At 44.1% G+C, this 22127-nt stretch overlaps 1 protein-coding gene across 2 annotated transcripts; it reads right to left on the bottom strand.

Annotated features, from left to right (window-relative positions):
* Positions 1–5546: 5546 nt before the first annotated feature.
* Positions 5547–21705, bottom strand: SERPINC1 (serpin family C member 1). 2 transcript variants are annotated; one of them, XM_035122424.2, is made up of 7 exons: positions 21485–21705; positions 19917–20295; positions 15134–15349; positions 13734–13871; positions 12454–12847; positions 9744–9808; positions 5547–9074 (listed from the first exon to the last, which is right to left on the bottom strand). In XM_035122424.2, exons 1-7 carry the CDS (start codon positions 21631–21633, stop codon positions 8901–8903), a joined length of 1515 nt encoding a protein of 504 aa, XP_034978315.2. In that variant the 5' UTR covers positions 21634–21705; the 3' UTR covers positions 5547–8900. The 2 variants fall into 2 exon arrangements, with proteins under 2 accessions (XP_034978315.2, XP_034978316.2); XM_035122425.2 differs by having other exon boundaries at positions 21424–21571.
* Positions 21706–22127: the final 422 nt, after the last annotated feature.

The raw sequence follows: 22127 nt of genomic DNA, 5'->3' as shown, positions 1-22127 counted from the left end.
CAGCTGGGATTCTACATGTGTGGGGTTGTGGAAGTATTTGCCATCTACTTAAAGTGCTTATGTGTATGCAACAAATTCTGGAAAGCACCCCAAATCTGCAAAAATTAAAAGCAGAAACAGCCTGAAATTACAGGAAATAAGATTTCTGTTGAGGTGCACCTTTTGACAATTGGTCCATATGAAGTCTGATCTTTAAGGTCCATTTCAGCAGTTTGATGCAGCAAGTGAAATAATAGGATCATACTTTGTGTACCGTACTATAATAATCTCACTGCCCGCTCAGGCACATGGATAATTGCCATGATCAATTCAGAGTGATGTTCATTCCCAGCAGTTGCTATGTCACATGAAAATGGATGTCTCTGTGTTCAAGAGGATAGCGAATGGTGGTAGATTTCAAGAGCATGATCTGTCTCGGTTCATGTAGGCCGAGGGGAAGTTTTGTTTCCCCCAAGACCGCTTTGTGTGAATGTGAGCCTCAGCATCCCCAGCCTGCCCTCCCATTGCCAGTGTGGTGTCACATCACTCCACTCAAATGTGAAGCTCTCAGGGTGACTCTTGGGCCAGGCACTCTCTCAGCATAACCTACCTACCTCATAAAGGTTGTTATGAGAGGTTGAGGGAAGACCCATCTCCACTGCCCTGACTCCCTGGGGGAAGGTCAGGATAAACATGTTGCAACTACATACAGTATTCTCTTTTGCATCCTCTCCAGAGCCTCCCCCATTCCCATTCTAGCTGCCTTCTGCAGTGGGGATGTTTGTAATGGGTGTAGCATAGCACAAATATTGTAAACCAAATGTTTGTCCCCTACCTTAGCTGCTTCTTCCAGATGGTCAATTGATGAAACACAGTTTCAGGTTGGAAAGATTATCAGACATGGCCATTTGAGCTGCTACAGATGCGGGGGGGGGGGGGGGGAGAGAGAAGGTTATTGTTCCATTTCCCCTGCTGCATTTATCAGTGGATTCTAGTCACTGGTTAAGACCTGCTTAAGATGTTGCTCTGTAAGGCAGACCCCCGCTCCATAAGGACGTGGCTCTCCTTCCTGCCTTGTTTGTTTTTGTGTAATGCTTTAATGGGCCTCTCAGACCATTTGACATAATTTGAATACAGTAGACTTGTGCCTATCTCCACCCCACCCACCCCCCGCTTATGTTTATATAGGATTCTGTTCCATAGTTCCATAGGCCTGCCATGACTTCGTTCTTCAATGTTATTCCAATTTGCCAGAGACTCCTGTGCTGTGGAAGAACATGAGCGTCAAGCATCTGTCTTGAATGCAGAAGGTCCCAGATTCAACCCCAGCATTTCCAGGCAGGGCTGGGATAGAAATCCTGGAGAGCTGAGGCAAATAGGTGCAGACGGTATGGTGGATGTGATTCTGATTAAGGCAGCTTCCATGTTCCCTTCAGGTTTTGTTTCCTGAAGAGAAGTACTGTACTTTCTGCTTCATGGTGCTCCTGGAGAAAAATGCAAAATGTACATTGTTGTTTTTACAACTTTAGAACAAGGTGTTTAAAGCACTAGTAGCATTTGAAATTACATTTTTATTCTGTTTTGAGGCATGCGCATATGCGGAACGGAGAGGTGAAAGTCCTATGGACTGTGTCTTCAATATTCTGCTTCTGGGACCTTGAGGAATAGTCAGTGGTTGAGATGTGTGTTCATTTGGATGCTTCAAGTTACCCAAGTGCCATGAAATGTTGAACTTTTAGTATTTCCTGGCATCCATGCTGGGTCTTCCATCGTCTTTCATCAGACAGCCAAGGTTGCATATTTACTGGCAAGTTCCAGAGCTTGCCAACTCATACGGTATCATTAGTGTTATTTGAAAACAACAACAACAATGAGGTATTTTGAAACTTCTATGTAATGGCTTTGTGAAGTTTTCATGCTCAGATTTAACTTTTGGCTGAAGGTTTCTAAAATCAGTTGTTTTATCTCCTATAGATGTTGCCAGAATTGCAAAAATGGAGTTGAACCTCACTTGACTCTCCTTTTAACAGGGATGATGCTCCCCCTATATATATATATATATATATATATATATGACATAATTCCCCGCACCTCTTCATTTTTTCTCTTCTAGGGCTTCCTTCAGCTGTTGGTAAACCGTTCTCTTCAGCACACCCCCAGTAGCAAATTCCAGAATAATTCCCTGAGCCCTTCTTTAGTCATTTAACTTCATTGTATCATGCACAGTGGAGAGAGATGGGACACCACTTGGCAAGTAATTCTGCCATTATTTTTAGTATTTATTTGTGTATTTATTTATTTAACTTGCATAATTGTCTCATGTCTGGCAATGCCCTGCCTACTTCATCAGTGCAGTGCAATTTTCTTGCACAGAATGTGCGGACCTCAGCCTAACCTGTCCTGCCCTCTCTTACAGGGAAGCAGAGCAATGGAGGTGCAGGTCTCCCCAAGGGACAAAGACATTACTGCCCACCTTTAGGCAGCAGTGAAATCAAGCATACTTTGGTTCTTTCTTCCTTTATGGCAGTAAGTCCTTAGCTAACCCTTTCCTTTTAACTTAGAGTGTTGGCGTTGATGCGGAAACCAATAAAAGAGGACATTTATCGTGCAGTTTCACTGTTGACCTCATTGAAATATCACAGTTGCAGCTATAGCAAGCTTTTAAAATCTGCTGCAATATGTGTGCATAATAATTTGTTTAACCTACTGTGATTTCATAATTTAGTTTGGCCTTCTAAAGAAACGTGCAGCTTTGAATATGTAAGTGCCCCATAGATTATAAGATTCATTCACTACTTAACTGGCTGCGCTAATGTTATAGAGAGAGATATTGGTCGTTGTCTGCTTTTCATTCAGTTGTTATGATGTTAAATCAGAACAGGAGCATGACACTAGTTGCAAGTAAACACTAGTGTTGTCTCTTCTCCAAAATGAATATATAAGCAATGGTTGGTGTAACAGAAACTTTCTGTTATGCCTCTGAGGATGGAGACTTTTTTTGTGGTTTTCTCGCGTTGTGCATTGAAGCCCCCAATATCTTGTGCTCGCTCAGTAAATGAATCTAATTGGATGAACAAGCTCTTAAAGATACACTTTGCTCAGCTTTAGCCAGAAGATGGCTGTGCATTTGGGGTTATAGGGACAAGAAAGCAAAGTGGCCCAGAATATTTTATAAAGTTGGGATGCAAAGTACAATTCAGCTAGAAAAATAGTTGCAGGAAAGTGACTATTGTAGTGAAAGTTTCTGCTGTTCCTCCTGACTGAATTAGGTGTTTTCTGCTGCCAAACTTTAATTCCTTCTGAACAGAGCTTGTGAATGGGATGGTTTGCAATATCCTGGAAGGCATTGAGGGCACTTATCTGTTTATGATTCCCTGATAATTGCACCAGACAATGATTAGTTTGATATCTCCAAGAGATTCAAACCCAATTAAAAATATTTAAACTACCAACAATGGCAGTTGATGATTACTGGGTACATATTTTTCCTATGGGATAAAGTGAGTTTTGAAATTCAGTGAGGCTTTGTATTGCATTTGAAGGTCTCATCTGATTTGTAACAAATCAAACTGGCAATTAAGTTTAAATGGCTTAATGTGAAGGATTGCAGGTGAGCACATCCCAGTGGATTGGGGCCAGTGTGTTCAGCAGAGACTTTTCATTCTCTCTTTTTCCTGAGTACTTACCCCACCCCCACCCCAAAATATCAGGAACCAGAAGGTATCTCTCTGCCTTAACAATGAGCTCCCTGAGACAAACTAGGTTTAAGACGAGGGTAGAACTAGATGTTCCACCAAATTCAGAGTTGCAGATGAAAACAGTAGTACCCTGTGTGTCTAGTTCCACCTGTTTTCCCTGTCTCCATGTGTATAGTATCGATATGTGTATTCTCCATACACACAGATCCCAACCGCTAATGTATAAAGATGGATTAGAAAATATGCCACATGGTGAAGTCTTAAGTTCTTGTTACCCCACATTACGGGGCAACAGAGGAGGCCCTGGCTTGGGTGGCAACTGCATGTTTGCAGGATTCACCTATCCAGACTTCCTCTTGTGCAACAGCGCTTTCCACCACCACCACTTCCCCCCCCCCCCGAAAGTTGGCTGGGGGTGTTGGGAGAGCTCCCAGAACAGCACACAGGGGGAGGGGGGTTGTTTCACCTGACAAACTGCAATGCTGTGCAGAGAGTACAATTGGAAGATTGCAATGCTGAATCCCACCCAACAAACCCTTGAATCTTTTCAGTGAGCTCATCATCAGCGCTCTAAACATCAGCATCAATTTCTGTAGTTCTTTCTCTGGTGCTATTACTTGATCTATGCATAACTAAGATCCTGCTTTTCAGCCGCTGGCCTTGTAGTCATGCTTTTTACCACCTAGAGTTCAACCTAATCTGATGCACAAATTTCAGATTACGAAATTCCAATTTACATTCTGTAAATTGAATTCAATGGAGTTTATACGTAAAGTCCACCAAAAGGAGTGTGCACACTCAGTCCCCCCTCCCACCCTTTTCTCTCAGTCCTGTTTTGCAATTTGGGGTTGGTCCAAAAGATGACTTTGTCAGGATAGGTTTTTCATAGGTTTGGTTGTAGGCAGATTCCGGTTATCCCAGTATATTTTTTATCATACCCAACAGTGTGCACGCCAGTTCTTCTAGGTCATGTATACTAACACAAAGCTTACATTTTCAGATTAGCTGATTATAAATTGTAGGTTCAGAAAAATAGTCTGGAACTTCTTGGAAAATCAATAACCAAATAAATGAGGGTCTTTAATCTCCTCTTTATGAGCTCTAGATTATGTTTCTTATCATGCAGTCCTGTTGACAGGGATGGTTTTCTGGGCCACTTGGAGACCTACGAAACAGATTGCAGGACAAAGTTCTGGTAGGTGCAGGGTGCAAGTTGGAGCCCCCTTTAGTGATGCTAGTAATCCCTGGCCTGGATGTGAAATACGCAGCTTCATTTTGCTGACAAGTACAAGAAAAGACAAACCTGTGTTGTTAAAAAATGCATCTAAGTATTACAGCTACAAGAAAAGACAAACCTGTGTTGTTAAAAAATGCATCTAAGTATTACAGCTCAGCTAAGTCTTTCCAGCATCTATTGCAAATCAGCTTTCAAAAGTAGTGTGGCACTTTAAGTAGGTTATTTAAGCACCCTCACTTCCTTTCTCCTGTCCCTCCCATATGCACTTTAAGCTCTCTGGCTGTTACCTGTTACATGCAGGAGGGTTGTGTTAGATGGGCAATGGGTAGTGGTGATGTTAACCTTGCCTGCCATTGCTGCCTCCTCTATCTCCAGAGGCAAAGGCATTGTGCATACCCTTTCCTGTCTCAGCTTATCCACACCACTCAATAATGTGAAAGCTAGAAATTTGGCATGCAGTGGCTTTTGTGAAGTGGGCTAACCCATTTTTGACAGTTCTCATGAGCTAAGCTGTGGTTTTCAATGATCAGCTGAGCCACAGAACCTAAGCTTTTAAGGAGGGATGAACTAAACTGCCATGGGATCAAAACTATATTGAAATTCTGTAGGTTTTAACTTTTCCACACGTGTCCCTTCCTGAACGTCTGCCTCAATGATCTGTTCTTGGGTGGATTCTTGCTGAGACAGACTGAAAGCTGGCCCTGCATTGGATGTTATGGGCTAGGGTGCCACCCTCTTGAATGCCACCCATGCTAAAGGAGAGCGCCTGTAAAGCACAGGTGCTTTGGGATGCTGTGCTGCTACCTTGAACTCATGCATTATAGCTATGTGTTGTGCATGTTGCCACAACACGAATGAGAGCGCCAACGGGATATCTGTCTGAGTTGCACAGTGCAGGGGATACCCTTGCCCACTTTCTGTGGTCTGGCTTTTGGTGGGATGTGTGGGAATCTTGAGCAAACTGCGGCTCAGAATGGATCACTGCCACTGGTGAATTAGCCAATTTGATTTTTCTGTTGCACCCCACTCCTAAAGTTTTAAATATATAACTCTTCTCTTATTACAGAAATATCCTAATCATGTGTCCCTTCCCCCCTTTTAAAACTAATCAACCACCACCTCGCAGACCCTTTAAAACTATTGCTCTATGAATCTGAAACAAGATATCTCTTGCAGTTCTTGAACTGCTCTCTTTTGGTTGCATTGCATTGCATTGCAACAGAATTCATACTTCACTTCTCCAACAGGCTGAAATGTGATCCAGTTGTTTGGGCTGTTCTGCTATCAATCATTGTCAATTTATTTTTTATTAGCATTTTCCCAAACCCACATTTGGTGCATCTTTTATTCTCCCAGTGAGGAAGAAAACAAAAGAGAGGTGATATGGTCATTATTCTGTGAGTGTGTCTTTTGGTGGTGGTGGTGGTGGTGGGGAGAGTAAAACAACAGTGAAGATAAAGACTTGTACAAACTTATTTAAAGCAGTTTAGCAAAAATAAATGAACTAAAAGCTCTCGTTGAACAGCTTTAAAAACAATGTGAATGGAAACTTAGAAACTGGGTTAGGACTCTGAAAAATTCTATAAATGTATACTTGAAATTCTGTTTGTATTTTAAAACAAATGCATTTTCCTCTTTAACACTGTGTAAAAGAAATGTTATGCATGTGAGTGGTTTGAGAATTAAATGGTTTAATACTCATAAATGGAGTGCACTGTCTTTTGTTTGACTGTCCACAGTCCTATGTACCACCTCTTCCATTTAACAGTCCCCAAAGTAAGGTTTTTTGTTGCCACCCATCTGTCTTGTGAGACAATGGAGTGCACCTCCAGGGGGAAGTCAAACCGGTATGTTAGCAGCACTGAAGTGACCTCCTCGGTGCACAAGCCTGGGCAGTGTGTATGGAGGTCCTGAGCTGCCCAAATGACAAGATCAGCCTCACCGATGTGGCCCAAAAGAAAGCAGAGCAATACATTTGGCACCAGCTTGGCTGCAGGAGTTGCCAGAAGGCAGCCATACAAGGCGCCATCCAACCATCTTAGGGACTCCATTCCAGATTTGTGCAGGGTTTACTCCTTAGCCTTTTCTTCTCCCAAAGATGTCCTGCAAGGCAGTGGAGATTGAGGATAAAAGTTTTCCTTCTCTAGATGGACTACCTTCCCGGACTGATGAGTCCTGTCTGCCCCTCACTTCCCTTTACAGCACATGCAGGAACTGCATTCTTGACCGTTGGACCCCCTCTTGGTTTCATCCACCCAATCTGCTGGAGCCTGTCTTCGCATGCAGGGGCGACCTTAATTCACCAAGGTTTAAGACCCATCAGCCACCCTCATCTGGTTAAGTCTGTCAGTCAAAGCCATTCTCAGGCTGTGGCTGCTGTTGCATCCTGACAGCTTGTGGGCACCACAGGTGAGAACTGAGTGCAAGGTGGGAACCAAAGGTGTGCAGACTAGCCCAGAAGGGGCATACCAGAGGTAGTGCCCTCCCCATACAACCCATACACCCCAAACTAAGGTTCACTACTCACACAAAGTCAGTTTTCCCTAGTTTTTTTCAATTTATTAGAGCCCCTCACTGGTCTTTGTGGACAATAAATCACTCTGGTTCTTCAGTATATTCAGCTTTCACAATGGTAGCTTCATACATGCCTCATGCCCTGAATCATTCTGTCACCAACCCAAAGGCAGCTATGTACAGCGGTCCACCAGGAAAGTTGTCAAGCACAAAGCAAAATATGAGTGGTGTTTGCTTTCTCGGGTCACAAGTTGTACAACCTAGGCTTCCTGGTTTTGCCATTGCCAGTGGATTGCAACCCTATAATACCATTCGCTTCTGTGGCAAAGGCTCTTCCAAAAGCCACAACATGGACTTAAATGAACAACTAAGATAGCAGCCATCTTCTTCAGCAATTCAAAAATGTTGCTAAGATGGCAACTGCTAAAGAAGCGCTGTAAAGCTGCACCCTATGCACAATTACAAGGATGCAAAGTACATGGAACTAAAGGATTATCACTTCTGAGTCAATATGCATAGAATCATTTCAGTTCAAGGTGCAAGTAGAATCTTGTGTGCTCTTCCAATGATCTTCAATGCTTCCGCTGTTCTTAAGTGGAAATAAATGCACAGATTGCTATATACATCATGGGGCGGGCAGGGTGTTTTTGTTTTGATAGCCCATTTGCTATAGCTTGTATCTGTGATCAACCTCCATTAATGGGACTTGGGGCCTTCGTTTTATTAATCAAAGTCAACAAGTTAGAATTCCAATTTGCATAGCCAACTATTTATTCGGTAAAGCTGTCATCATTTGGGAATGACTTCCAAAGAGCTCGCACGCTCTTCCTGGAATAGAGTAACCATGTTATTCACAGAGCGGCGGGGGGAGGGATCACTCCACAATACATCTCTCTTGCAGTGCAGCTAGCCTCTTCAAACATCTGCCATCTTAAAGGTTAAATTAAGGTACCACCAGTTAATAAACTACTGTCTCTAAACATAGCTGAAGAGGCAGGTGTGTGTAGTAAATTGTGAGAAGCTTCAATTTATTCTTCCAAGATTCAGATTTTCAAAGAAAAAGAAGATGCTGCTAGGCAGGAATGACAGATGGAAAGAGAAAGACATGAAAGAGGGAACACACACAATACGCAGGCAGATACAGTAGTGCCCAAGGCCTCTGCAAATTGTCCTGGAGGTCTTCCTGTTGTGGAAGGAGGAATTTTTGGTTTGTCTTTGCTTTTGTTTTTATTATGTATTTGTGTTTTTATATTGTAATTTTATGTCGTGAACTGCCCCGTGGTCAACAAATTTAATAATAATTTTTAAAAAGAATAATGATGATGAAGGCATTTCAGAGTCAATATGCACAGTTGAGTAAGAATGGGTTTAGTTGTAATTTGAGAACATGTCATTTGAGAGATACAGCAATAATACCTTTTTATTAGCTGTTTCAAAACAGGAGGAGGACCACTGAAAAACAACCTGAAGTGTTAAGAGCAGGGATTGGCTACTCTGCCCAGGAAGAGAATGGCATTGATGGCAACTTCCCGTATGAGCACCAAGAAAGGTCTGTTAGCATTGAAGACAAGTTTGTTCAAAGGAAATGAACGGCCTGCGATCATGACTGCTGTGGCGGCAGCTGCCTCACTGCCTTCTTCATTCACCTGCCAATCAAAGATGCACAGAATTTAGGCCACACGTTTTCAAGAACAGTAGCACCGGAGACCAATAGAGATAAGGGCTTCCTTCTTCCATGATGCCCTATCCCAACTCGGGTTGCATGTTTCATTTACTAACTGGTTAGATTAATCAACTAAATAGGTGCCCCCCTGATTACTTGGAAAGCACATTTTGAAATATATACACATGCTGATCAAAAGTATAGTGGCAGACTCTCCAAGTGTCCCTGTTTTCCCGGGACATCCCTGATTTAGAGAAGCCACCCCAGTTTCTGATTTGATCCTGGAATGTCTCCCTTTTCCTTAGGATGTCCTTATTTTCACTGTGGAAATGTTGGAGGATATGGAGTTATCTGACCCCGATCCATCTGAAGGCAATCCTGTATAGGGAAGTTTTTTTTTTAATGTTTCATTATGTTTTTATATATGTTGGAGCAATGGGATGTCCCTATTTTCACTAGACAAATGTTGGAAGGTATGTAGTGAGCAATCACCATCTTGAGGCACCCCCCTTTTCGCTTACAATGGTGGGAATGTCTCTCCTAAAATGATACCTGCTACAACACAAATACCTTTGACATAGGCCCTGTGTGCATGTGCTGGAGCTGTCTGAAAAGGCAGTTGAAAGCAGCAATGAGAACAGCACTGACTTACCTCTAGGGAAGCTTTGTGGAATGCTTCAGATACAAAAACATCCCTCCGGACACCTGAAATTATACCTGAAAGAGACAAGAATTACAGTAAAATTACGGTATAAATAGGCAAGCTGTCGGGGAAAAGCAGGCAGCCACAGGAGTTTATGATGTGGCTATTAAGCATTCAGTGTGGAGAAATTGCCAGCAAATGGTGGGTGGGTGTGCGCGCGCGCATGCACACACCATATCATGTGATTGATTCTGCAGAGTGGGGCTTACCTGCCCCCCCCCAATACTTTATTTAAGTTGGCACCCCTGTGGTGGAATATATACACTTTCCACTTATGACACTGTTCCTCATCACATGAGAAGCTGTAGAGCAGGCATCCCCAGACTTCGGCCCTCCAGATGTTTTGGACTGCAATTCCCATCTTCCCTGACCACTGGTCCTGTTAGCTAGGAATCATGGGAGTTGTAGGCCAAAACATCTGGAGGGCCGCAGGTTGGGCATGCCTGCTGTAGAGGGTGCAAAAGGTGGGAGCCGTGTGTGTGTGTGAGAGAGAGAGAGAGAGGAAGGAAGGAAGGAAGGAAGGAAGGAAGGAAGGAAGGAAGGAAGGAAGGAAGGAAGGAAGGAAGGAAGGAAGGACAGGGCTGCAGCAGCTGCCTCACGAACCTGGCTAAAACTGATTGCAGAACAGAAGGTCTGCACTAGAAGGCATAGAGCAAGCTGTCCCTCCAGCATACAGGTGAAACTCGGAAAATTAGAATATCCTCGAAAAGTGCGTTTATTTCAGTAATGCAACTTTTTATTTTTTATTTTTCACAAATGCTCTCTTTTGGAAATTCCACAGTAATAAAACAAATAGTTATAATAATACAAAAATAAACATCGCTATTACATTTCATTAATTACATTCCATTTATAATTGACCCGCCTAATGACAAATAATTACAATCACAACAAATAAAGGCTTGACATATCTTGCTTTGCATGTCATGCATCTATATCATACTGTATATTGGTTTCACCTTTTAAGTTGCTTTACTGAAATAAATGCACTTTTCGACTATATTCTTATTTTCTGAGCTTCACCTGTATGTTGATGGATTTCTATCCCCCAATTGAAAGTGGCACAAGATGGATCTCTGGACTGGACCTTAGAGATCGTATGCATGTTGATGGTCTGAACTGATGGATCATATAAACCAGGTGTGGGGAATCTCTGGCCTCCAGAACTTGGAGCTACAACTTGCCACCACCTCTGACTATTGCCCATGCTGGCTGAGGCCGATGGGAGTTGTACTTCAGCAAGATCTGGGGGGGGGGAAAGACCTCCCCCCAAAAAACACTTGATATAAACAGGAGTTTCAGGGCAAGACTTTCATTTTATCCACCAGATGCACAGATACACCTGGGGACAGTGGGCTTTCAAAACCAGGGCAAAAAATATAATTGTAAAGAAGTTTGTCTAGTTTTATAATTAGGGTTGTTTTTAGGTAAAGGTAAAGGGGCCCCTGACCATTTGGTCCAGTCGTGTCCAACTCTGGGGTTGTGGCGCTCATCTCATTCTATAGGCCGAGGGAGCCGGCGTTTGTAAGCAGACAGATTCTGGGTCATGTAGCCAGCATGACAAAGCTGCTTCTGGCGAACCAGAGCAGCGCACGGAAACGCCGTTTACCTTCCTGCCGGAGTGGTCCCTATGTATCTACTTGCACTTTGATGTGCTTTCAAACTGCTAGGTGGGCAGGAGCTGGGACCGAGCAATGGGAGCTCACCCCGTCGCGGGAATTCGAACCGCCGACCTTCTGATCAGCAAGCCCTAGACTTTGTGGTTTAACCACAGCGCTACCTGGGTCCCAGGGTTGTTTTTACCATGTGCTTATTATTTACTTTTTGGTACACATTCTTAGAAAATCTGGAGAGGAATACTTTTGTTTTGTCTCTCGTGGTAATGAGACCAAGGCTATTCCTGATAAATTGTGTGTGTGGCCTGCGGGCAGGGAGGTAGCATATAAGCAAAGTTTTGCATATGGTTGTTAAAACTGGATATATTATTTTGAAATAAATCTTAACTATTTGAAGGTTTTGGATCTTTTGTGACAGTATCAGTGTGGCAACAAGAGAAGTGGCGCCAGTAAATAAAGGGGCACAGAACATATAATTAGTAGTACAGTGGTGCCTCGCTTAACGAATGCCCTGCTTAACGAAATTTCCACTTATCGAAAGGTTTTTTCTAGCGGAGGTTGCCGTGGAACGAATTAAATTCGTCTAGCGAGGCACCACTGTACGTGGCTGCAGATCATAGAGTGACAAGCAGAACGTAGATGTTCCATGAACTTCCTGAGACCAAACACAGGTATGCCAACATATAGAATCATAGAATTGTAGAGTTGGAAGGGATCCCAAGGGTCATCTAGTCCAACCCCCTGCCATGCAGGAATCTCAACTAAAGTATCCATGACAGATGGCCATCCAACCTCTGCTTAAAAACCTCCAAAGAAGGAGGTTTTTACAATAAGGAGGTCTAGAAAGTTGTTATGCTTAGAATCTTAGGAATCCAAGTTGTTAACCTCAAAGATCTTTGAAACTGAATGTGCCCCCCCTTTTTAAAAACAGCTTTGAAAAAAACATTTTTTGCCAGGTGTGAGTTTCTATGCATAAAACTTTATCCTGAGGGCAGAGGGGCATCCTATCCTCTTTCCAAGCACAGGAGCCCTTTGAGACTGACCTGGCAGATTGGCAAGTTCCGGTCTGAAGAGATCAGTCAGCCCCATCTGTTCCAGCTTCTCCTTCAGGCTGAAACTGTCCTCCATACGGAAGCGGGGCAGATGCACTGAGATGGAGACCTCTCTCAGGACATTCAGCCAGCCTTCCAGCTTCTCGGCTGTCAGCCCCTGTTCCACTTGTGCCAGGGAGGTCTGTGCAAAGGGCAGGATGAGGACCATGGTGATGTCATCTCCTTTGTAGGGCAGCTCCAGGACCTGTACTTTGGAGCTTGCAAAAGAGGCATACTTGAATGTCGCTTCCTGATACATTGTAGGCACAGAGCAAGGCTCAGAAGCACTTCTGTAAAAGGTCTCCACCTTTGTATTTTCGAGCTGGAACTTGGATTTCCAGTGGCCCTGAGTTAATGCATTAAAATAAAAGAGAACAATCAGTCAAGAAGCCAGGTATCTGGACTACCCAGTGCAATTTACTTTGGCCCTGATTTCTCACCAACCCCATGCAGGTTTACTCCCTACAAGGAAATTATTAATCTGGAATAATTACCACACATGGCTCTGTATCACTAAAATGGATTGGGATCTACAGAAAAGCATCTGAAGATTTTTTTGGGGGGGGGGAACCCCACCTTTGTTAAGACAGGTTGAGAAGTAACTACAGTGGTACCTCTACTTATGAATAACTCTTCTTACGAATGTTTCTACTTACGAACGGAGCTCCGTCGGCCATCTTGGATGCGGTTCAGATAGGGTTGCTTCGACTTACGCATTTATTCTCCCAATGCATTCCTATGGGATTCGACTTACAATTCTTTTTTCGACTTACGAATGTGCGTTCGGAACACATAAAATTCGTAAGTAGAGGTACCACTGTATTTCATGTTGAGATGTCTTGAGCGAGTGCCCACTGAAAGGGATCACGACAGAAACAGGCTTTGGATACACAAACTGATGATCTCACTTCCATTCCCACTGATGTTTACAATTATGCCTTGTAAGGTTGGGCAGGCAATCAGACACTGCTCCCTCACAACTGGCTCCTCATCCTCTCTGCAGACTAGCTACAGTATATTCCTGGCAGTGGCCTCTGGATCAGTTTTGTGAAGCCAGCATCCTCATGGGGCATGGCTGCCCCCCCACACACACCCTGCCGTCAGGAACATAGCTAGGCTTGGTTTCAGAAAATAATTTTCTCCTTCCATCAACAGCCCCTCTCCCCTCTGTGAGTGAGTTTTAAACCACCTTTCATCAGTTCAAGCATGCCACTCTTGTGACCTTTCCATACCTTAAAGTAAATAGTGTTGACCAGTACCAAACTGGTGAGGGCATCAATGCCTCCTTCTGGGATCACGTTATTGATGAGCTTCTCTGTTTTGTTTGCCACCCAATCATTAATGAGTGCCCTAGATAATTCTGGCTTCTCCTGAAATGGGGAACATAGAAAAGGCTCTATGAAACCTTGCATTCTACCAGACAATGAATTCAGATGTTTAATTCTTTAATTCGGTTCAAAGCTAATAGAATTTCTCAACCACAGTCCCTCAGTACTATTGTTCAACACCTACAGTAAAGGACATAAAGAACTGGAGGCAATACCATCGGCCTATTTGGAAAAAAATGTGTCCAAGGTCATGGTTACCAACCAGCCAAAACTATACAGGTCAGTAAAAATTGTCCTCTTGGCCAGTTGACAGAATTGGAGGATTAAAAAACCAATAAAAATGTAGTAGGGGCATTTTTGCTACGGTATGTCATAAGTAGCGCTCACATGTGGACTAAGGGAAGTAGCTGTGTTTATAAGTGAATGGCACATGCATGCCACTGTGAATGAATACACCTTGCAGGGCAACTGTACTCAAATCACAGCAGTTCTGACTGTGAGAGAGAATTTCCTGGTAGTAGTTTGCAGTTCTGGAACTCCTTGCCCAGGGAAATTCAATGGACCCCATTTGTCTCGACCTTCTGTAAAAAGAACAGGACGTGCAAATGGGTTGGGAGGTAATATGACCAAGCCAACACCAATGAAATAACAGAGTAACACCATGGGGGGAGGGGGAGCAAATACATTTTGTGGCATATGCTGTCTTAAATGCAGCTTGTTGATGACTTGTGACAATGTCTGGTTGACATGGAAACTGCTTCAATCAAGTAGTATATAAATTTTATGAAACAAATGCATTTTGTGAAATAAACAGGAAAAATCCAGAGAATGACTCTTAAGCCAAAGCCCTGAGAGTAAAAACCACAGGTGTGAAAATCTTAATTCACACCAACCTGTTCTCCGTAATGGTTTTATTCCATTTTTTTTCCATCATAGCAATTCATTAAGAAAAAGGCAACCCTATAACTTGTCCAGAGCAACAGCCAAATCCAAAGCAAATTAGCACAGAATTAGAAAATATTACCTTTGAACAAATCAAATAAAGTTGCAAAGTGCAGGAGGGGGCAGAGAAGAGGAGGAAATCAGGTCTGGATGCGAGGCTGGGATGTGAGTCATTTGAGGAGCAAAAGTGAATGTGGAGCGTGGAGGGAAACTTAGCACCCAAACAGCAACAAAACAAAACAAAAACCTGCATTAACTTCTAGTTTGCGTACATCAGTATCCATCCTTCAAGTTCAGAAATGTCTAAGACAATAAGAAATCTATTCACACCTCTTAATAGCATCATCACATTCATGACTCACTTTGAAGTTCAAAGGCCAGAGTTTAGCTCCATAAACCACCTCACTAACATTCTGATAGGTTTCGTTGAAGCTGAAGGACTTCTCCCCAAAGAGGCGGTTGGCCGACACCAACTCTGATGATTTGTTGGCTTTCTTGTAAAGTCGGCAGTTAAGTTTGGCAAAGAAGAAGTGGACCTGATCCGATGTCTTTTCTGAAATGGTGTCAAATTGAAAAACCTGCAAAAACAGAACAATGACAACAGGAATTGAAGGCCAGGCCAGGAAGGTGGATGAATTCTGTTTGTGCATCTCAGAGGGAACTCAAACACGCTACGGAGTCTCTTGACTACAGCGGCCACCCAGGCAACCCAATGTATTGTGTCACACAAACAGAAAAGAGGTTGTACTTCTTAAACTTTTTTTTTAAGCTGGAACAATAATTGGAAGCCAGATGTGCCTGAAAACTAGCTTAGCCAATAAAGTTATTTGCACATGGATTTACATAGCCTAATTCTGTGATAAAATCATTTACAATGAATAGTCATTTTGCCTTTGTTAACTATTTCCAATAAGCTTCATCAGATGCATCCCTTTTAGTCTACCATAGTTCATAATACCATAGAACAGGGGTCCCCAGACTACGGCCCCCGGGCCGGATGCGGCCCAATTAGCCTCCCAATCCGGCCCGCGACGACCCCCGCCGCCCGCCGCCACCCGCTCTTACGGCGTGCGGCGCGGCGACGATCTTCAAAATCGGCAAAAAATCGCCGAAAATGCTTTGTGCGCATGCGTATGGGCCTCTCCCGACCCAGAAGAGGTCATTTCCGATGCACTTCCGGGTCGGGGGAGGCCCATACGCATGCGCACAAGCGATTTTCGGCGATTTTTTTCCGACCGTGTGCGTGTGCGCATGCGCACGGGCGCGCACTCCCCCGCCCTCCGCCCCGCTGCACGCGCACTCCCCTGCTCTCCGGCCCGCCGCGCGGTCGGCGCGGCGGGCACCGGCCCGAAGCCCGGTAAGTCTGGGGACCCCTGCCATAGAATCATAGAGTTGGAAGAGACCACAAGGGCCATCCAGTCCAACCCCCTGCCAAGCAGGAAACACCATCAAAGCATTCTTGACATATGCCTGTCAAGCCTCTGCTTAAAGACCTCCAAAGAAGGAGACTCCACCACACTCCTTGGTAGCAAATTCCAGTGCCGAACAGCTCTTACTGTCAGGAAGTTCTTCCTAATGTTTAGGTGGAATCTTCTTTCTTGTAGCTTGAATCCATTGCTCTGTGTCCGCTTCTCTGGAGCAGCAGAAAACAACCTCCCTCCCTCCTATATATGACATCCTTTTATATATTTGAACATGGCTATCATATCACTCACCCCTTAACCTTCTCTTCTCCAGGCTAAACATACCCAGCTCCCTAAGCTGTTCCTCATAAGGCATTGTTTCCAGGCCTTTGACCATTTTGGTTGCCCTCCTCTGGACACGTTCCAGCTTGTCAGTATCCTTCTTGAACTATGGTGCCCAGAACTGGACACAGTACTCCAGGTGAGGTCTGACCAGAGCAGAATACAGTGGTACTATTACTTCCCTTGATCTAGATGCTATACTCCTATTGATGCAGCCCAGAATTGCATTGGCTTTTGTAGCTGCTGCATCACACTGTTGACTCATGTCAAGTTTGTGGTCTACCAAGACTCCTAGATCCTTTTCATATGTACTGCTCTCAAGCCAGGTGTCACCCATCCTGTATTTGTGCCTTTCATATATTTTTTTTGCCCAAGTGTAGTACTTTACATTTCTTCCTGTCAAAATCCATCTTGTTTGTTTTGGCCCAGTTGTCTAATCTGTTAAGGTCATTTTGAAGTGTGATCCTGTCCTCTGGGGTATTAGCCACCCCTCCCAATTTGCAAACTTGCTCAGGATGCCCTCAAGCCCATATACTTGCTACTACTTGCTACTACTCTGTTTGTATATACTTGCTACTACTCTGTTTGTTGGGATCCCGGAAGCCTAGACCCAAATTTGAGGCAAGAACCCCAGCAGAGATTTAACATGGCAAAACATGCAGCAAAGAAAAGATGGAAATATAATATAAATCTTTAAAAATGTGCCCTTTCAGTGAGTTCCTAAGTATCCCACTTCCCTACCACAGAGAGACCACAGGTTTGGGAACTTATAAAATGGTTAAGTTACAAAACTATTCAAAGGTCAGGTTCATGTACTTTTCCATACAGCAGTCAGAAAAAGTTGCGCGGGCAGTAAAATGTTGCTTGATTACAAAATGCTAGAAGTTCCTAAACCATTGGTATAGAAAAAAGCTAGTTTCAGACTGCATTCTTGTTGATAAAGCCATGTGGTTGGAGGGAGCAGCTCAGAGCTCCTCACACAACTGATTTCACATGTAGACTGAGACAATGAAAGGCTTGGTTGCCCATTTCATCCCAAGGTGAGGGGAAGTGACCTAAGCTAAGCTTTACTTTATGGCTTTTACCCAGGCATCCCCAACCTGCGGCCCTCCAGATGTTTTGGACTACAATTCCCATCATCCCTGACCACTGGTCCTGTTAGCTAGGGATCATGGGAGTTGTAGGCCAAAACATTTGGAGGGCCGCAGGTTGGGGATGTCTGCTTTAACCCCTTCCTGCATTAATTTGTCTCAAATATGCTTATATGAGGCTGGTTACTCTACACTGTTTATTCTGCATTCATCCTGACTTACTGACATTAAGCTTCCACAATGGTTAAACTATGTCTGGTCTTTACTGAGCATTTGTACTGATTTGTTTGTGGGGTAGTTCTATGACAATGGACATTCTGCTTTTGGTGTGTTTACACATCTTTCCTCATCACTTTCCTGACCACAAAATGTCACTTTCTTTCTTAAAGCGGATTTGTTGTGCTAGAGCAAGAGAGCCCTTTCATCCACTTTAACTGAACAGGCCTAAAGTTCTGGTATGTGCTCAAATTTCTCCAGCAAAATACCGAGAGTCTGGAGGAACCTTTAGTCTTCCAGATGAAACATATTGTTTGCAGGGGGAAAGCACAATTTCCCCTCTGTCCCTTGGGGGAGGGAATCTATGAGACTGCTCAGCATATGTTGATGGAAGAGACAAGGGAGAGCACCAGGGGCGTAGGAAGGGGTACAGGGGGTGCTGTCTGAAGTGTCATCCCTGAGCGGGTGACAAAGTGGCACACCGCGGGGGGCAGCACTGGGAATGACACGACCCAAAACGGCAGCATGGGGCTTGCATCCGCCAGGCAGACTCTGTGGGCAGCTTGCCACGGCGCCCCCCTGAGCGAATCGCTGTCGCGCCCCCATGGGGGGCTTGCCCCCGCCCCCACCATTCTGGGTCCTGGAGCAGCTAGCTACGCCCCTGGAGAGCACCGTCCACCTGCAAGGCCTCCTGCACAAGCCCCACTGAGTAACAGCCTTGGAGAGCTCATTTTGCCTGATGTGAACCTGACGTTCCAAACAAATCACCATCCATAGTCACAAGGATGAAAAGCTTGCTTTGTTTTTGGTAACTGAAAGCTTATGGTTTTTCAGAACTTAAATTTGCATGTACAGATCATTCTAGAAGGTCTGCCTCCACTGCCCCGGGAGACGCTGGGAATCCTGCACTGGTCCACATGGTCTTGGGAGCCACAGTGCCAGTCCACACAGACTAGGGGAAGCTGCGGCCTCCTCCTCAGCTGGTGCCACAGACGTACTTCTGGACGTCAGCTTCCAGAAGGGCCACAACAGGAGGAGGAAGAGTGATGGGGACAAGGTAAGTTTGGGTCCCGTGCTCTGGCACGGCCAGAGCATTGGAGCCAAAACAGGACATCCTGGACTGGGATCAGTAGCCGGGGTGGCTTCTGTCAATCTGAGACGTCCCACTTAGAACAGTATGACCTTCCTTCCAGTGCAGATTTAGGGACACACAAGAGGGGGAAAAGGGAGGGAAGTCTTGTTGTTTGATGGGCGCTTGATCTGCTTGCACAACTGCCCTATATGCAACATGCTGATCTGTGATATTCTTTATTCATAGTAGCCTATGGTTTTATGTCCTGAACCAATACATAAAAACCACGTGGAAAGATTAACAACCAAATAGTAAAATAATTAAGCCTTTTTGGGAGCTGATTTACAACGAGTTAAAAAGATTGTTAAAATACACATTCCCCCAAAAAAACCCTGAGTTAATTTTGTTGGGCTTAATAGGAAGTGAAATAAGAAAGGAGGATGTAAGAAAATTTATGTATGCCACCACAGCAGCCAGAGTGCTCCTAGCTCAGAAGTGGAAAACCACTGAGATTCCATCAGTAGAGGACTGGAGAGGTAAAATGGTAGAGTACACAGAACTAGCTAAATTGACTGGAAGGGTAAGAGATCAAAAAGACCAGAAAATCCAGAAAGAATGGGGTAAATTTGCAGAATATCTTAAAACGTACTGTAAAACACCAATCATGCCTATAGGGACTTTGTAACACCTGCATCTGTAATAATTGAGATTATATAGAAGAGGACAGGGTATAATTAAACAAATAAGAAATGGATTCATAAGAGCGCAAGTAGAAAAATTTGACAAATAAAACCAAAGTTGAGGGAAAGGGGAAGCCGAGTTCGGCAGAACAAATGTTGAATGTGTTGTAACTAAAGGAGATATCCCTAAAAATGCACAATTTGGGATATATATATATTATTATTATGGAAAGATTAACAACCAAGCATGGAGTGGAAATCATTCGAGTCTTCCAAAAGGAAAGACTCCAGCTCCGTCTTATGCAAGAAGGCTGTCCAAACATAACCTGGCCCCACATTACCTCCATTAGCTGCTGGAGGGTGTTGCCACAGGCCCCCAGCTTAGTCATGGCAAAGGCTGTGGAGATGCTGAGGGGTGACAAGAAGATGTTCTCCTTGGCATTCCTGGAGGTGGTCAGGTTCTTGTAGAAGAGGGCAGCAAAGCGAGAATTGGCCTTGGACAACTCCCAGACCCGTGGGTTGGTAGAGCTGGGAATGTTCTCTGGAATCGGCCCAGAGGCTGCAGCCTCCTGGGCCTTCTTATCTGGGTTGCGGTAGATACAAATAGGGTTGACAGGGATATCCTTTGGCTTGGCAGTACACACATCCTTCACTAAATGGTGTTGTGGAGTTACAGCAGGCAATGTACAGATGAGAAGTAGTACTGGGAGCTGCATCTTCCTGTAAGCAAGAGAGGGGTGGACTAAAGATAAAGAGATCCAGCTTTCTCAAACATAAATGAGCATGCAGACAGATAAACAACCTATGGCACTTCCTGCTGCTAAAACAGCCACCCATGAAGTATCTTAGTGGAAGAAATCAGAGAGTAAGCAAAATGGTGCTTATTCTTCAATGAATGAGTTCAGGAGCAAGACAGATGAAACAAACAGCATTTTACTCCTGTAATGATGGTGCTGTAATCTAAGAGAGTTTAAAATGCAGAACTGAACATAGTTGTTTGTTTTTTAATTGGGATTGGCAATTTCCCCCCCTTTTGCTCTAATGCAGGCATCCCCAAACTGCGGCCCTCCAGATGTTTTGGCCTACAACTCCCATGATCCCTAGCTAACAAGACCAGTGGTCGGGGAAAATGGGAATTGTAGTCCAAAACATTTGGAGGGCCGAAGTTTGGGGATGCCTGCTCTAATGCATTCAGGATTTAGAAACAATTGTAAAGCCTGGAATGCCAGGTGGGAGTGGGGAGAGAAATGTTAATTGCATGCTTCACAACTGAAGTAATACACGTGACTGCCTTGCAGGGGGTTGGACTAGATGAACCTTGGGGTCCCTTCCAACTCTGTTTCTATGATTCTCTGAGTGTCCAAAGGGCACCCCTCCCCCCGGTAAGGCCATTAAGTCCAGCGTCAAAAATGACCTGTTTGCCCCAATGATACTGCCATTGAGAGTCTTATCTTCCTTGAATCCATCAAATACCCTTTTTAAGCCATCAGAATTGGCCAGACCCTTCACTGTTACATTTTGTGGTCACAAATTAAGAGTTTAACTTTGCATTGTATGGCAGAACACCTTCTTTTGCTTCACCTTAACCTTTTAGTTTCACTGAGTGGCCCAAAGTTGTAGTATGAGAAGGTGCATGTTGTGTATAAGAGTCGTTTTTCTTCATCTTATATACCTGTATCATGTTCCACAATGAATCACCTTTTTGCTACAGCATGCCCAGACAGTTTAGCGCAAAAATTCAAACGGTTGCCCCACTGAGGTAAGGCTTTACTAATAAATGAGGGAACTACCCCTTTGCTGTCTTTTAATAGTACGCCAAACTCCACCACCTGAGGCAGGTGACCTCACCTGGTTGAATGGCTGGACTGGCTCCGATTTAAAGAAACCTTCAAGAACTGGGATCTCTTACCTCCTCCTTCCTGGGGCTTTCTCTCCTCTTAAGGCAGGGCGAGCAAATGGCTGGTTTGCTTGCTTTTGGCAAAGTTCATCCCAGTCAGTAAGAGTGTTCCTTCTACTCAGCCAGAGCCAAAACAAGGGGAAAGGGGGTGGGAAGGCCATGGAGGTCAAAGGAGAATGACCAGCTGAAGCAGGTTAAACAAAGAGCGAGGCCAAGCAATGTTTGATCTGAGAGATTTAATGTTCAACTCGATGTGGGAATGTCTGGATATATACCGCACATATGAAACCGCAAATAGACCCAGCAGCACTGGAGAAGTAGTAACAGGAGAAAGTTTCTGTTTTATTTCTTAAAACTATTATTCGTTCATTTTGTTGGAAACACACAATATGAATAAAGCCCATGAAAGCAATGTAATCCTACTCATTTTTCCTGGGAGAAAGCAGTTTTGCAAGCCAGCCCTCCTCTTTGCAACACGTGACCTTTCCTGGTCTTAAAGGTGGCAGCTATGGGATGATGACAACATAGAGAGGAAGGGAACGCCCAGCCAGCCTGCTTTTAAGAGCCTTTGCATGAGAACCATGCCTGCCCCCAGAACTGTTTCATAAAAATACGTATTGCTTGGACCAGCACTTGCAGATATAAGCAGCCATGC

The sequence above is a fragment of the Zootoca vivipara genome, chromosome 7 (genome assembly GCF_963506605.1).
Source record: "Zootoca vivipara chromosome 7, rZooViv1.1, whole genome shotgun sequence".
Taxonomy (NCBI): Eukaryota; Metazoa; Chordata; class Lepidosauria; order Squamata; family Lacertidae; genus Zootoca; species Zootoca vivipara.
The sequence above is the reverse complement of the archived record's forward strand: the minus strand, read 5'-3'. Positions and strand labels throughout refer to the sequence as shown.